The sequence below is a fragment of the Mycotypha africana genome (assembly GCF_025528875.1).
Source record: "Mycotypha africana strain NRRL 2978 chromosome Unknown BDF20scaffold_8, whole genome shotgun sequence".
NCBI classification, from domain to species: domain Eukaryota; kingdom Fungi; phylum Mucoromycota; class Mucoromycetes; order Mucorales; family Mycotyphaceae; genus Mycotypha; species Mycotypha africana.
The window spans coordinates 374105-388642 of NW_026515732.1; the positions used below are offsets into that span (position 1 = coordinate 374105).

The following is a 14538-nucleotide window of genomic DNA, read 5'->3' on the forward strand; positions in this document are numbered from 1 at the left end:
TATTTCCACATCAGGTATAATTATTTCATCAGCACTCTCGACAAATTAATGGACACGATGGTTACATTCAAATCTGTCCCCTTGTTTGATATTCTTAAAGTAACCTTCGTGCAAGAGGAAAATCATGTTCATAAAGAAGCTATTCGAAGAAACATCGAACAATTTACTAAAAGTTTGGGCCTCCAAAGTTTCCTGGATATAACCCAATTCTGTTTCGAGTAAGTGTGCTATTAAAGTTGTCTATTGATGACTCAACCATGCTTAATACTGACTTTCTATCCATATTACTGTATTATTACCGGTAAGTTATTTCAAAAATCTGTACTATAATTTGGAGCATAGGAAAAACTTGATTGGAATGGTTATCACGTTTTTGTCAAGTGCTTCTGAGAAATTCATAATGGAATTCTTCAAACGAAACATTGTATACATTATGAAAATCATACAACAAGACTTGCCTTATAATGCATCTGAGAGAATCACAGCGTTGCATCAAAAGGTTGGTTGTCTCCAAATGGTAAAGGCGTTCTATGAGTTATTACCAAACGACGCAACAAAGACCGGTTCCGAACTTGATACTATGTGGGTTGACTCTAACGATAACACAGCACAGCAACACAAACAGCGTGAAATTAAGAATACCTTATATACTACTTTCACAAGTATGAGAGAAGAACCTTTAGCATCAGATCTGAGAAAGGAAGCAGAAGATGACCGAAAAGCAATCTTATGCTACAATCAAGCAGTATTAAATGCATTTATTGCCTTTTCACTGCGTTTTGCAGTGAAAGAAGCACTATTCGTTAAGATTTTTGGAAAAGCTGGAAAATTCTCGCGTCAGTATATTTGGAACTCTGTGGTAGATGTAACGCATACTATCTGCTTAAAGTTAGAATTGGATCAACCGTTAGTTAAAAGTAGACTTCAAGACCTCCATGCTGCATCTGGTAAACTTCCGAGTGATGATGAGAGAAATATCACTTATATGGCCTCTATAGCGCTTACCGGAAGCAGGTAAGAGATTCTTTTTAATCCGAATCTTATCTAAACAAAAAGTTATTAATGTTATCACAACATGCTAGTTTAACTCCATCTTCTTTCGCCGAGGTAAGTCACTTGTTCTTAGTTTCATTTCATACATTAAAAGAGTGAGCTTATACGGAATACAGATTGTGTCTGAAGAAAATAAGGAGGATCATGGCTCGTCTGCAGAATTGGAAGTGACTCACTCGGCTGACGCGATTGACGAAGATACGCCTATGGAAGAAAATATAAGTGAAAATACTGTCGAAATTGATGAAATTGAAATTGACATGCTTAATGATAATACCTTTATGCGAGCTTTAACAGAAGCGTTGCAAAAACTACACAATATTATCACACCACCAGAAAATTACACTGGTGACAACATGCCATCATGGTTGCAGTCATTGTTGAATGCATTCAACGAGTTCAGTGATAACGAAAACGAGGACAATATTAAATATCAAGTTTACATTGCAAAACTGATCACAAATTATCCCTTCGCATTCGAAAAGTACGCCAAATACTGGATTCTTCCTCTTATGAAATTTATTATCAAAGGGCATATGTTTGGTTCGCCAATTAATTACCTGACCCAGGATTTGTGTATCATACTAATTGTCTGGGGAAAAGACACAGACATACCGGACAAACATCAGCCGTCTACGCAGCAGACGCTTTATTCATTTTTCGTAAGTTGAATGGATTTTTATTAAGAGCTAGAATTAAGATGATTTGTTAACTCACCTACACCCTATTCCAAAGGTTTATTTGATAAAAAACGCTTATCATAGCACACCACGAATTACTAGAAGCAACATACAAATTATAAAGGGCATTTTTGAAAATTGGGGTGAGATCTGCCCTGTACCCACTGTAAGCTACGATCCCCTTCCTATTGGGCTATTATCGTCCTTTTGGTTATTTTTCTGACTGCCTATAATTGATGTTCGCCACCTTTGATAGAGAGTTATCTACGAACAATTTCATCATCCAGAGGGCCAAGAAGACAGAAATATTATCGGTCTACAATTAGCTGGTATCCTTTATAGCAATGGTGTCAATATATATAATACTAATGATATTTCAGACACCACTGTTATTGATAAATTTATATTCTATGAAGACATGGCAGCCAACTTGAAGCATAAAAATAGGAAGAGCGCCGATACTTCCTTAAATGCTGCTGAGGTAAAGTTCCATTTTTCACTCTTATAACCCTTTCATTGATTTCTGTGGACTAATTTATTTATAGTTAATGAGTTGGACTTTGAAAATTATGAGAGATAAAAAAGACCCAGATGAGAAGGAAATTCGAAAGATGTTCGAAAGACAGGTTTGTGTGAACACCAAATCTCATATAAGGTAAGAGCCAATACTAACCGAAACTCGTCCCCACCCCCCTTTTCAAACACATCATACACCTCACCTACAGTTGGAGAAATTGTTTGAAAACAAGAATCTATCACGCAAACATTGTTTAAAGTGTGTAAATAGAGCCTATCTTCATGATGTCGATCTGGGGAAAAGCGTAATACATAAAGTTGCTTATCGCTTGAACGATTACACTATGGACGAGAAAGCATTACTTTTGGAATACCTTAATGTATGCTGGACAGAAGAATATGATGCAGATATGCTCTATAAAATAAGGCAGATAGGACTTTTGCGACTGCTTACGGGCAGGGATGAAGTGCTCCAAATTGCAAGCTTGAAGATTCTAAATACCTTTTTCTCAACAATAAAGAAAGCGGATGTAGGCAAGTTTCTCAAGCGCCTTGTTAAAGCTTTTCCCAACCATCCGAATATGAAATGCAGAGTATGTTTAGCAGATTAATAGATGTTATTGAGAAAAGTTTGTTCTAAACACTCTATTTATCGATCAAGTAGACATTATACTATTCCTTTTTGAAGAAAGTTTATGAAAGCAAATTAGATCCGACAATTGAAACTGACGTGAAAGCGCAATTATTCAGAGGATTGATTGACAGAGCTGCCAGCATATCTCAGGATATTTTTGAGTTTGTCAAAATGCAACTTCAAATTGATGACAATATACTATCCACAGTGCAAAAGCTGTTGAGGTAAAGTAAGACTATGAAGTACTCTAGCTCCGTTTATCATAGCGCTAATACAATATTTACATGTAGTGTGTTCTTTGTGGCAGAGACCGAAGATATATATTTGTTATACGCCACTCGCATAATGCTGAATAACATGAGGGAAACAGCTGACTTTACAGAACCTTTATTCGATCAACCATTGGATAAGACCAAACGCTTTGATAGCGAATATAAATTCAACACTGCTTGGTATAATACATCATCAATGGTACCTCTCTTTGTGGAAAGTCAAGAGAAATCTGTAAGTAAATGATGTCTAGCGTTGGTATATGCAGTAAGAATGATGTTAATATTTTCCCAGCAATTAAGCATTGAAGATTTGGAACTTCAATTGAGACAAACACAAAGTTTATTGGAATTCAGCACTACCCAAGGTACTAATCAGACATTAATTTCGACGTTTAATCCTGCCAGCCAGGAAACACAGCCTACCGAAGATATATCAGATGATGTGGTTATGGCAGAGACTTCCAGCCTGTAAGTTTATGACCGTTCTTTTTTTGTCTGCTTTACTTGTGCTTAGGCTAACGATTCAAATAATATGCCAACAGCCCGTCACCAAAATTTGAGAAGAAGGAAAACCCTTATTATAACAGACGATTCCTTGCTGAATCAAGAGGAGTGAGTAAACGATTCCATGCTGATCGTAATGAACAGCTAGAAAAGAAAATGCGCAACCTTCTCAATTCCCGGAAAGAAGCAGGAGAAAAGAAGGTCGTACTTACAAGAACATATAGGCAAGGTAACTATAACTTATGTTTGCATTGATAGGTATCTGCAACTGCTACTGACTCTATTTTTTGCGGCTTTGCTTTTCAAGGTGAGATTCCCGATGTACAGATTAGCCGTAGAGATTTGCTACTGCCGTTAGAAGTTATTGCAACTGCCGACTACAATATATCGCGTTTACTTTACAGCAGTCTCACGGTTGGCATTGCTAACGAATTTAAGCAGAGTGTGAGTAAAGGCTTTCTGTTTGAAGTTTCATGATTGAGTCCTCTACTAAGCCGTTGTTAAAAACTTTACATTTTACTAGGCTACTGATGAAGACTATGCTACTTACAAGGAACAACTGGTCGATTCTATTGGTAAAAACTTAGTGAAAAGCTGTATGTATTTTACACCAACGATCGGCTCCTTCTTGCGGATCGTATTTGATTTGGACGCGTATATACCTGGAAAAGTCATTAAAGTTGTTAGTGCGAGAAGCCAAAATCATCATATTGGAATTGCTATTCTAGAAAAGCATATTATGTATAGTGGTGGCGATGACCGTCGTAAATACTCTTTTTATTAACATCAAACATGTGAAGCACCCATCGTTAATAATCAATCCTTTTTGTGTTATTTCACAAACTCTAGCGAAAAAGAAAGTTAGTCAGCTGACTCCCACCAAGGAAAAATGGATTCATCTCTCCTTATTATATCAAAGTATCGATGAGCCAGAAATATTCCAAAACATTTACTTGAATAACGTTGTTGAGAACGAATTAGCTAGAGGTAATGCTCACGTTCTCTATTGATGATTTGACTTTATATTCGCTAAATGAAAAAAATAATTTTTCAGATGGTATTGAGTATGAGATTAAAGGGAATTATGCGGATGCATTCAACAAGCTTGCAACAGCCTCAGATACCAGCGACCCAAAGTCAGTCGATATAGTTGAATACAACTTATGGCAGGAGCAGATGCTTTTCTGTAGAACCCAGTTGACGGAATGGGAGAAGATAAGTCAAGATACCTTTCAGGCAACAGGAGGCAATTGGAAATCATTATGGGGTGACTTGCAGGTAAATGTGTCAAGTTTTCCGCAGGGTACAATTTTAAATAAGTATGAACTTACTTTTGATACTGTGTATTACCATTTAGGACCCTTATCTCGAATATTTTGTTAGAAGCTTCTCCAAGTTCAAAATTAACAGGCCACCATACGATTATCGAGAGGCTGATTCACCAGGCCCTACAACTTGGCTCAAGCACCAACCAAATCCTTTATACAAATTTCTCGATGATGCTTATGATGAAGACGTGCGTAGGGAAAAGTTACTAGATGATTTTGCGTGCGGTAAGTTGAAGACAAAAGTCTTATCTCAATTGTAAATGCATAGACTCATTTGTTTGCATAGAGTGGGCAATTATGGAAATGTATCGCAAAAATTATTATCGCGGACGTTTTTTCATTAGTAAAGCTTATGATTCGATACTTTCGGCCTGGAATACACTTCACCCTTTAGCACACACAAGCCGATTAACAAAACTTTCTAGGTTACAAAGGGTATGCTTGCTATCTCTAATGAATTGAACGAAACTATAATATTTAATATTCTTTTCAATGTCTGAAAATAATACATAGACCGTAGAAATAGACGATTATCTTCGGTTTCATAAGTGCTTGGAGGGTGGTTTCTTTGACTTGAACGAGTTTGAGAAATTCATTGGCGCTTTAGCATTACGGTAACATTGAAAGTATATGTTATATCCTTATCAATAAGGTCTACTTCTCATCTAGATGTATATGAATGAGTAGATACCCTGACACTGTTAGTGACAGAATGGACACATGGTATGACATATTGATAACAAGGCTAGAGTTTTTCGATGACTTTACGGAAACATTGCTGAAGGTAGGCCACATTCTCAAGCCCTTAGTAGTAACATAAATTGGAAAATAGTAGGTAACAATTTCTTTTTTCTAAAAAAAAAGATGTCGGATTCCGCAAACGCTTTGATTAGATCAGCAAAGAATGAATCTCTTTTAGCTATTGCGAATGCTGCTATTATACAAGGAAACGCCAATGTTTTTGCTAAAATTCGCGATATGTTTGATGCGCGGGCACGAGATAAACGTGAATTAACAAATATTCAATATCTTCAAAGAGTAAACACTGTTACATTAGATATACAATCAAAAGGAAGGTACTTGGGGTTGTTATTCTCCAAAACAGCAAAGAATAAGGTATGCCTTCACAAATTATCTCAAGCTTTGTGATCTTGAAAAACTGAAGCTGTCTTCTCGAAAGATATTTGAAACAGCTGAGTCGAATGATGCTTATAATTGGAAGCTAGTTCAGTTGGACTCTTTTGACATCGTAAAACAGAATTTGGTATCAAATCCAGATATTTTTAACTATTTCACAGAGGATGCTCTACGAAAGTTCAGGTCGAGCGACAACTGGAAACAAATTCTGGCTAATGCTGGCAATTTGGCTAATCACCTTGAAAAGGCGGGCTTCGAAACACTCCAAACAGCTGGAGAATTGCTAGACGCTGAAGTAAGAACCCACAGTTTCATTACAAGAACACAGAAAACACTTAAAATAACTTAATGTACTCTAGAATTCGCAAAGAGCCGAATACTTATGGCGCTTTGGAAAGTACTGTGATGATGCGTTACGTTTAGCGAATGATCCCAGTTCTACTATTCATTTAACGTTGGACTCCACCGAATATGGCAAACTCGTGGTCAAATGCTATTTCCAAGCTATGGATAGAGATCATGCCTTAGCCACTGGCTATTTTCCGCGCTTAATGGAATTAATAGAGCTTAATCCTGACGTCGGAGACACCTTCATGGAACAAGTAAGTGAATTGAATATGTAACTTGTCAATGTTTGCCGATATAGCCAACGTTTTCTCTTGTTTACTATGTATTTTAGTCGCGCCAATTAGATGCAAGTTGGAAGTTCATACGCTGGATTCCTCAGTTGGTTTCTTTTATTGCAACACCCATTGCAACCTTCGTATTTGTTGCCTTGGAAAGAATAGCGCATAATTACCCAAAAGCTTTATACTACCCTATGCAGATGTCTTACGAATTTTACGAGCTGAGAAAACATCATTTAAGTGAAGAAACAAATACTTTCATAGAAAAAATTATGGCCTTGATACGCTCACCTATATTAGAAGAATTCTCGAAAGAACTCAAAAGATTGACAGACCCTGCCTTGATCTTTAGGGATTTTGTTGACTTTGTGAAAGTAAGGTTAACCCCATTCCGTAAATAGAAGAGTTTGAAGAGAATGTTCTAACAACAAAATTAACCGTTGCCAATAACCATATCTAGTCTATTAATGTTACTGAAGCCCCCAGGACATTTATTGCATCAAAGTATGATGAGTTCTACCAGCTTTTGCTGAACAATTATAGTGAACGTTTGGGTGCAGTTCAGAAAAAGGTGGCTTCGAAATATGCCAGCTCTATCATACGTATGTTTGGTGAAGAGGGAGCGAAAATTCCTGAATTTACGGATCGCAACTACAGAGAACTGAATACTCTCTTGAAAACGAAAATTGAGCCCTTAACACCAACTGAAAGCGAATCAAGAAGCTTGAAAGCATATTCACCATGGTTGCATTCATTCAAAAATATTGAACATGATGAGGTAGGACTAAAAACCTTTGATTTTCTCGATAAATGATTATTGCTGTAGCGCAGCTGGAGAACTAAATCCACCCGATCTAATTTGTACATATTAAGCCATTAGAAATACCTGGTCAGTACACGGGTCTATCGAAGCCTTATCCTGAAACACATGTTCGAATCGCCTCTATCGATCCTCAAATTCTATGTATGCGTTCTTTGAGAAGGCCTAAAAGAATCACGTTAAATGGGACAGACGAAATGGAATACCACTTTTTAGTGAAAGGCGGAGAAGATTTAAGATTAGACGAACGTATAGAACAGCTTTTTAGTGTTATGAATGATGCTCTTCGAAAGAACGCTTTTTGTTCGAACCAAAATGTTCGAATGACAACATATAAGGTAACAATTTCTCGTTGAGCTGTACTAGCCGTTTCTAAAGTATACATTATGATAATCATAGGTTATACCTATGGCATCAAACCTGGGCATCATCGAATGGGTCAAATACACAGCACCACTTAGGTCCACCATACAAAGAGTTGATACTAAAAGCGTAAGCGAGGCTGCTACTGCTAAATACAGGGCATGGATCATATCCAATAAGCGAGGTGCTTCAGACATGAGATGTAAGTTGATTTATGCAAATCAAAGGTTGGCGTTACGAAAACAATTTCTTAAAGTCAGCATTCCTTCATATATAGCGCAATATCATGCTGCATTTAGTCAACCAAGAGAAAAAATTGTTCAGATGTTTGAAAATGCTCGTAGCAGATTTCCCCGTAAAGTGCTCAAAGACTATTTGTTTCATTTAGCATCATCACCGGAAGCATTTATATTTCTGCGTAAAGAGTTTGCACACAGCTTAGCTTGTATTTCTATCTATGGTTATATTGTTGGCATTGGTGATCGTCATTTGGACAATTTTCTGTTGGATCTTAAGAGGTTACATTGCTACTGGCTTGCTTTCGTAAAAACAAATTATTTGATGTCAAGGTTTTTTATTCATCTTTTTTTTTTTTTTTTTTTTTTTTTTTTGATTGGACTATTATAGTGGTCGACTCGTTCCTATTGATTTTGGTTATGCATTTGGTGCAGCTACGGAACTATTAGCCATTCCCGAACTGGTTCCCTTCAGATTGACTCGTCAGTTGATAACTGTCTTGGAGCCTTTAGGAACTTCTGGTATACTGGAGAATGCAATGGCCAATATTCTCTCTGGTACGCAAATTTGAAACCGCTTGGATCAGCTGTTAATCCGATCGACTCAACTTTTCTTTCTTTTTGTTTTCTCACTTAATATAGCTGTTCAAAATGAAAAAGAGCTCCTGTTGAACGTACTGAGTGTATTTGTAAAAGAGCCTCTATTGGAATGGAAGAGGCAAGCTGATAGATTGGCTAAACAACAAAGTAAGATCTTTTACCTTTCAAACCGTATTAGGTAAACAAATAGCCTCGAAGAAATTCTTAACATTTGGCCTCGGTTTTAGGAAAAGAGAGAGTATCAGATGATGACAAGCATTCAACAAGTGCCACCCCATCGAAAGACAATTGCCTAGAGTGGTATCCTCAGAAAAAAATCGATATCGTTAAACGAAAGCTCGACATGCATAATCCAGCAGGTAACTGGATATTATAAACAACTCTTGTCTCTATGTCTTTTTCTAAACTGTACTTTTAATTAACAGGTACAGTGATTGCAGAGCTTCAGAATGGTCATGCCGATAAGCCATACTGTAAAGATCTTACTCGTTTAGCTAAAGGTATCGCTCGAGTGAATTTAAGAGCTGATGTTGGTGATGTCTGTGACTCCGTAAACGAACAAGTGAAATGTTTGATCGACCTTGCAACTGACCCAGCAGTGTTGGGTGTTGCCTACTTAGGATGGGGATCTTTTTTCTAAAGCATTCGTCGTTGATTTTTGAATTCTATAATAAACTTTAACAACCTAGCCACACAGTCAAATAGAGTTTGTATACGCATTGCAGTGAACCTTTATTACCGGTATTTTGACCCCAAAAATTCCAGTGAAATCATTAGTCGAGCAATGAATCAGAAGAGCATTTGGCTATAAGGTACCAAAAGGGGCAGAATTCTATAACCAGAAAATCATCAAAGTAAGCAGCAACGGGTGTACTTGTTTTGGTCGGCTTTCTTACTGTAGTCGCGGTAAATCAAATGGGACGTTTCTGTACAGTAGGTCTCAAACAAACACTTGGAATTTCCTAAGAAGCAAAGAAAAAAAGTATGATTTAATGCTAAAAGAAAGGGCTGTGTTACACCCAACAGAATTTCTTCAAGTCATATTATTCGACTTGAATGCCGAACATCTATATATAGAGTGTAGATTGATTTATTTTATTTTTTCGAAAATATAAACTGTTTTTCTTTCCTTCTTTTTCATTTTCCTTCAAACTAAATTCAACTAGCATATAGATAACAAAGAGTGGCCATTTTTGATGGTTTCCAAAAACTGCTTCTGCTGTGTACCTTTAAGGTAGAATTCTATAGACGTACATAGCCTTTGAAAAAAAGCTAACAGAATTTGTACATTTCTTGGAATTTGTTAGAGCTGCTGTTACCACCATTGCTGTTATCTCCACAGTAAATATTACAACTAATAACATGTTGAAAGAGAAATAGGTCGCTTATTCCTCTTTTTTCTTGATGTTCACCAGTCGTTTTACGTTGGCATTTTGTTATGGCTTTTGAAAGAGCGAAATGGTAAATTCTATTTTATTTTTATTTTTTTTTGACAAATTCCCATATTTGAAATGTCAAACAAAACTAATTGTTGATCTGCCCTGGTATGTAGTTGTTTATAACTTTCCACAGCCAAGTTCAGCAACAGCCATCGCAGCATTTTGGAGCTTGATAACGATCATTGCCATGTATGCATTAAGTTCTGTTTTTGGAGTTATTGGCAGTCTTAAAGTAAGTTTAGTAGTTATGAGGAGGTTTTGACTGCTTGATTAAACGTCAAAATTCGATTGAGTATAGCAAAATAAGAACATGATAGACTTGTTTCGATTTTTCTACTGGACAATGGCAATGCTATTATGTCTCTCGTCCTCAATTCTATGGATAGTACTCATATTTAAGCAAAGTACAATACTGGAAGAATGCCAATTGTATGTCACAACACTATCTCGTCATCAAAATGCCGCGCATTATACAACTTCATAGTCAGTAGCCAGAATCAATTCACCAATTAATTTACGCAAAGATGATTGCGTTACAGCCACAAAGCAGTTCTTAATATTTACCGGTGTCTTTGTGTTTTTAGGCAACCTTTTACAGGTAGTTGAGCTATTTCGAGATGTGTTTACTTCACAATTTTACTGAAATTTTTAATATGAATAGATCTATTTCGCCACTACTATTAACGCCTATGCTAGATGGCTCAAATCGAATTTATCAGTGCGTTATAAGCGAATATTTTTGGCAGATGATCCCCCTGAAATGGCATCCAAAGTACCAAGTTTTTGAAGAACATTTTGTAAATAGTTATTTAAGTACATATACCATCTTAATAATCCTTGAAGAATAAAGAATAATGATTAATGCATCAGCAGTACTGCGGAGGATCGTACAACCACTACGTACTGTTACCTAGATTCACTATTCCAGAAGATTACTGCCGTGAAAATTTTGCTATTCTCCTGACACCATGGTGGAAGGCCGTCAAGCTTTTAGCTGTGACTCAGCGATAAATTTTTGAGAGCATTTTTTGACAGGACTCGGACTCTTCTTACTAATCTAATAATAGCATATGAAGGCTATATAACATTTAAAGCAATTCATGCGAAAAATGTTCACTATTATTGTTTCTTATAGTAGAATAAGATATACTTTCATTCTTTAATTCGATGAATGTATTAGCATAAAGATTGTAGAGCGCATATTTACAAAATAGATAAAAACAGCATAGATTAAGATAAAAAGAAAGAGTATATACAAAAATTCATTTAATAACGAGGTGCACCACGACCTCTAAAACCACTTCTGTTACCATCACGTCCACCTCTGAAACCACCGCTACGGTTACCATAGCGATCGTCTCCGCCTCTATTGCCACCTCTACCGCCACCACGACCATGGCCAAACTTGAAGCCATCATTGGTAGGGCGTCTACCAGAGCTTCCACTGCTGAAATCTGTACGCACAGGACGTCCTTCGATGGATACACCATTCATAGCCTTTACCGCGGCTTCAGCCTCATCCTCCGTTTCAAACTGAACATACCCAAAACCACGAGGTTTGCCTGTATCTCTATTGAAGGGTAAGCGAACCTCACCGACGATATTGCCAAACTTAGCAAATGCTTGACGCACATCGTCTTCGCTGAGACAATGAGCAAGATTAGCAACAAACACGGTGTTGGTCTTAGGGCCGAAACTGTTGTTATCAGGTCTATTATTGTTGTTTCGAGGCTTGGCTGCGTTGGCGTTGTCTACTTTGATGTAACGCTCCATGAACTCAGTACCATCGAGCTCTAATGCAGCCTTCTTACCAGCGGCATCGGCAAAGTCAATGTAGGCGAATCCACGAGAGTTACCGGTGGAGGGATCAGTGCGAAGTCTGACTTCAGTGATGGTGCCACAAGAATCAAAGTAGGCTTGGATATCATCTTCGGTGGCCCGGAAAGAGAGTTGCCCGACCCAAACAGTACAATCCCCTTCAGTCGATGCTTCCTTTTGAACAGCTTCAACTTTGGATTTTTTGGAAACAGGTCCTTCATTGTCTTCTTCAGTTTCAACCTCACTGTCATCATCATTATGAAGACGTTTCTTACTACCTTCTTCTTCTGAGCTAGAGCCTTCTTCATTAGATACACTTTCCGTATCAGAGGGTTCTTCGTCAGAAACAAATATTTTTTTATTCTTTTGCTCTACAGCTGCTTTACCCATTTTGACAATATTATTTTTAAAAAACAAAAAGATACAACAATTTAGAAAAAAAAATTGCTTTTGCTTTTTATTCTTCAATCTATTCTTACAGGAAGGGATTATTTGTGACTCCTGAAGGTAAGGCAAAACAGCCACGTTGCAGGCTTTGATGATTCAAAGCGCAATTTGAAAAAGAACAAGACAAAAGGCATTAATTCCAGGCATTTTGATTGAGCATTAATTTTATTAAAGCCATACCTGAGGGCACATAACCGTATCTGCTGCGGTGGTCGCTGCCAGATTGTGATATATCTGCCATTAATCAAGGAAAAATTTTTATTCTTCCAGCATTAAGTTAACAGTGTCAATATAATCCGCATTCCTAAATACCTTATTGCTAGGACGCTGATTGTTTCCGTCTTGATGATTTCCTTTATCTTCACTCGATTCATTTTCCTTTTAATTGCTACATATTTATATTTGTACAGCACAGCCATTGACAATAACATATTGTTCAATATAAATCGTATGATAATGGTAAATAATATCCTCGGCTCAAAAGCCGTCCAGATTAACGATATCAATGGCGAGAAGAAAAACAATAATGAGATAAAAAGAGAAAAGAGTGTTTCTTCTCTGTTCAACGAGTATATAAGTTGGTTTCGATAGGAACAATAACACACGGCTCGTATTGTCGTCTGCAAACACGTCAAACTCAATATGAGAACCCCAGTCGATCTTAAGCGGGTTTCTTGATTGATTAAAAATCGAGCACATGCTATCATTACTTCGTTGAGGATCATGTACACAAGGAAAATACAGGACTTGCTGGTATGGCAGCGGATCATTCGCAATCAAAATCCGAGCCCATTTATTGGTTGTCTGTTTTGATTGTCATCAAACGACAAAAAAAAAAAAAAAAAAAAAACAAATCTGGGGTCACTGTAGTTCCTTAAAATTGGTTCCTTTTTTAAGTGTTTTTTGATTTATTTATTATGCAACCCTCAACCACATTGCGTGCTGTACATAAACCCCTCATTAGGTTTATAGGCCCCAGAGCACTACTCTGGAAAGGTACATAGACCTCGAAGCTTGAGACTGCCTTGAACTAACACATTGTCGCTTTGTTATAGATGCTCCTCATCATTCAGGACCTCATCCTTTAACGCCTACCAATCTTGAAAAACATGTTGCTAAAGCCGAACCTGTCAAGCCACCAACACCTGCTGCTTCAAGCAGAGCCAATACCTCTTCTATTGAGTACACTCAGTTGGCAGCCAAATATCGTCGTGCACCTATTTCAGAAACAGAAATGGAGGCTATAGAGGTAGACTGGCAAAAAAAATATCATTGCATATATTTATGTGTTCTTAACGATTCATTATCATTTAGAGTGGAGGTGCTACTTATATTATTTAGATATACCTGCGGACATACTTCGTGTTTGCAAAGGAAATAAAAAACTATCTGGACAACGGCAACATATTTGATTGCAGTACATACGACTTTGGGCGAGTGAACAAACTGTACGGTTTAACAAGCAGTGCAATCATGTAGCGAGAGAAATTATCTAGCTACTTAATTATAGAACGGTGCAATATGCTGCACATCCACATAATTATTTTTTTTTCTTCGCTAAGTCTGATTGGCTTGATAGCTTCGAACGCTAGCAGACTACATCACTTAAAGATGCAGCTACTTTGGCCATTCTTTGTTCTGCCTCTCAAGAGTATCGCAATGAATTTTATAGATTTAGCTAGAGCATAATTGTACAAAAAAGTTATGGTTACGCCACGTTTAAGCAAACATAGCCAGAAAAACCAGTTGCAAGCTATTACAGCATAGGTTTAGTGTTAATTCCAGTGCTATGAAGGCACACGATGACAGTTAAGTCTTGTAGAAGAAAAAAAAGTTAAGCCTCACCTAACATGGAGTTGTGGAGAATGATTAAAAATTTGGCTTTTATTCGATTTGATTGTCTTAACTAAATATGAGCATCACACAGTAGCCGACAGCAGGAATGATAATGATGTGTTTTGAATATTGTAGGTTGAGCTGCTGCATCTTTGATGGTAATTTGATTTCAAAAAAGGCTACAAGCAATGCATCTCTGGCTTTCCAAAGAACAGCTGACAACCCTTTT

At 37.2% G+C, this 14538-nt stretch overlaps 6 protein-coding genes across 6 annotated transcripts; 4 read left to right on the top strand and 2 right to left on the bottom strand.

The window, feature by feature from the left end:
* The first annotated feature begins 282 nt into the window (after positions 1 to 282).
* On the top strand, positions 283 to 1139 carry BDF20DRAFT_642803 (uncharacterized protein). Its single transcript, XM_053075933.1, has one exon. The coding sequence runs from the start codon at positions 359 to 361 to the stop codon at positions 1016 to 1018; it is 660 nt and encodes a 219-aa protein (XP_052933964.1). The 5' UTR covers positions 283 to 358; the 3' UTR covers positions 1019 to 1139.
* BDF20DRAFT_881619 (uncharacterized protein) lies at positions 992 to 9885 on the top strand. The gene is made up of 33 exons (XM_053081680.1): positions 992 to 1014; positions 1083 to 1107; positions 1170 to 1715; positions 1789 to 1899; positions 1990 to 2214; positions 2279 to 2359; positions 2459 to 2842; positions 2914 to 3107; positions 3174 to 3387; positions 3448 to 3623; positions 3698 to 3888; positions 3967 to 4103; positions 4183 to 4423; positions 4509 to 4646; positions 4714 to 4937; positions 5017 to 5212; positions 5274 to 5422; positions 5501 to 5601; positions 5675 to 5771; positions 5852 to 6103; positions 6168 to 6419; positions 6484 to 6726; positions 6804 to 7124; positions 7211 to 7528; positions 7624 to 7908; positions 7970 to 8135; positions 8211 to 8451; positions 8561 to 8727; positions 8812 to 8916; positions 8997 to 9128; positions 9195 to 9452; positions 9507 to 9601; positions 9666 to 9885. Exons 3-31 carry the CDS (start codon positions 1260 to 1262, stop codon positions 9407 to 9409), a joined length of 6012 nt encoding a protein of 2003 aa, XP_052933965.1. The 5' UTR covers positions 992 to 1014; positions 1083 to 1107; positions 1170 to 1259; the 3' UTR covers positions 9410 to 9452; positions 9507 to 9601; positions 9666 to 9885.
* Positions 9886 to 11125, top strand: BDF20DRAFT_881644 (uncharacterized protein). The gene is made up of 7 exons (XM_053081681.1): positions 9886 to 10003; positions 10077 to 10110; positions 10185 to 10230; positions 10322 to 10440; positions 10507 to 10806; positions 10870 to 11005; positions 11079 to 11125. Exons 1-5 carry the CDS (start codon positions 9966 to 9968, stop codon positions 10690 to 10692), a joined length of 423 nt encoding a protein of 140 aa, XP_052933966.1. The 5' UTR covers positions 9886 to 9965; the 3' UTR covers positions 10693 to 10806; positions 10870 to 11005; positions 11079 to 11125.
* BDF20DRAFT_881649 (uncharacterized protein) lies at positions 11126 to 12449 on the bottom strand. The gene has a single exon (XM_053081682.1). The coding sequence runs from the start codon at positions 12414 to 12416 to the stop codon at positions 11475 to 11477; it is 942 nt and encodes a 313-aa protein (XP_052933967.1). The 5' UTR covers positions 12417 to 12449; the 3' UTR covers positions 11126 to 11474.
* BDF20DRAFT_881650 (uncharacterized protein) lies at positions 12450 to 13327 on the bottom strand. Its single transcript, XM_053081683.1, has 2 exons — positions 12786 to 13327; positions 12450 to 12707 (listed from the first exon to the last, which is right to left on the bottom strand). The coding sequence occupies exons 1-2, from the start codon at positions 13241 to 13243 to the stop codon at positions 12515 to 12517; spliced, it is 651 nt and encodes a 216-aa protein (XP_052933968.1). The 5' UTR covers positions 13244 to 13327; the 3' UTR covers positions 12450 to 12514.
* Positions 13328 to 13390: 63 nt separating this feature from the next.
* On the top strand, positions 13391 to 13814 carry BDF20DRAFT_906966 (uncharacterized protein; the record flags this gene model as incomplete). The annotated part of the gene is made up of 3 exons (XM_053083328.1): positions 13391 to 13469; positions 13493 to 13722; positions 13788 to 13814. 3 exons carry the CDS (start codon positions 13391 to 13393, stop codon positions 13812 to 13814), a joined length of 336 nt encoding a protein of 111 aa, XP_052933969.1.
* Between the last annotated feature and the right edge of the window lie 724 nt (positions 13815 to 14538).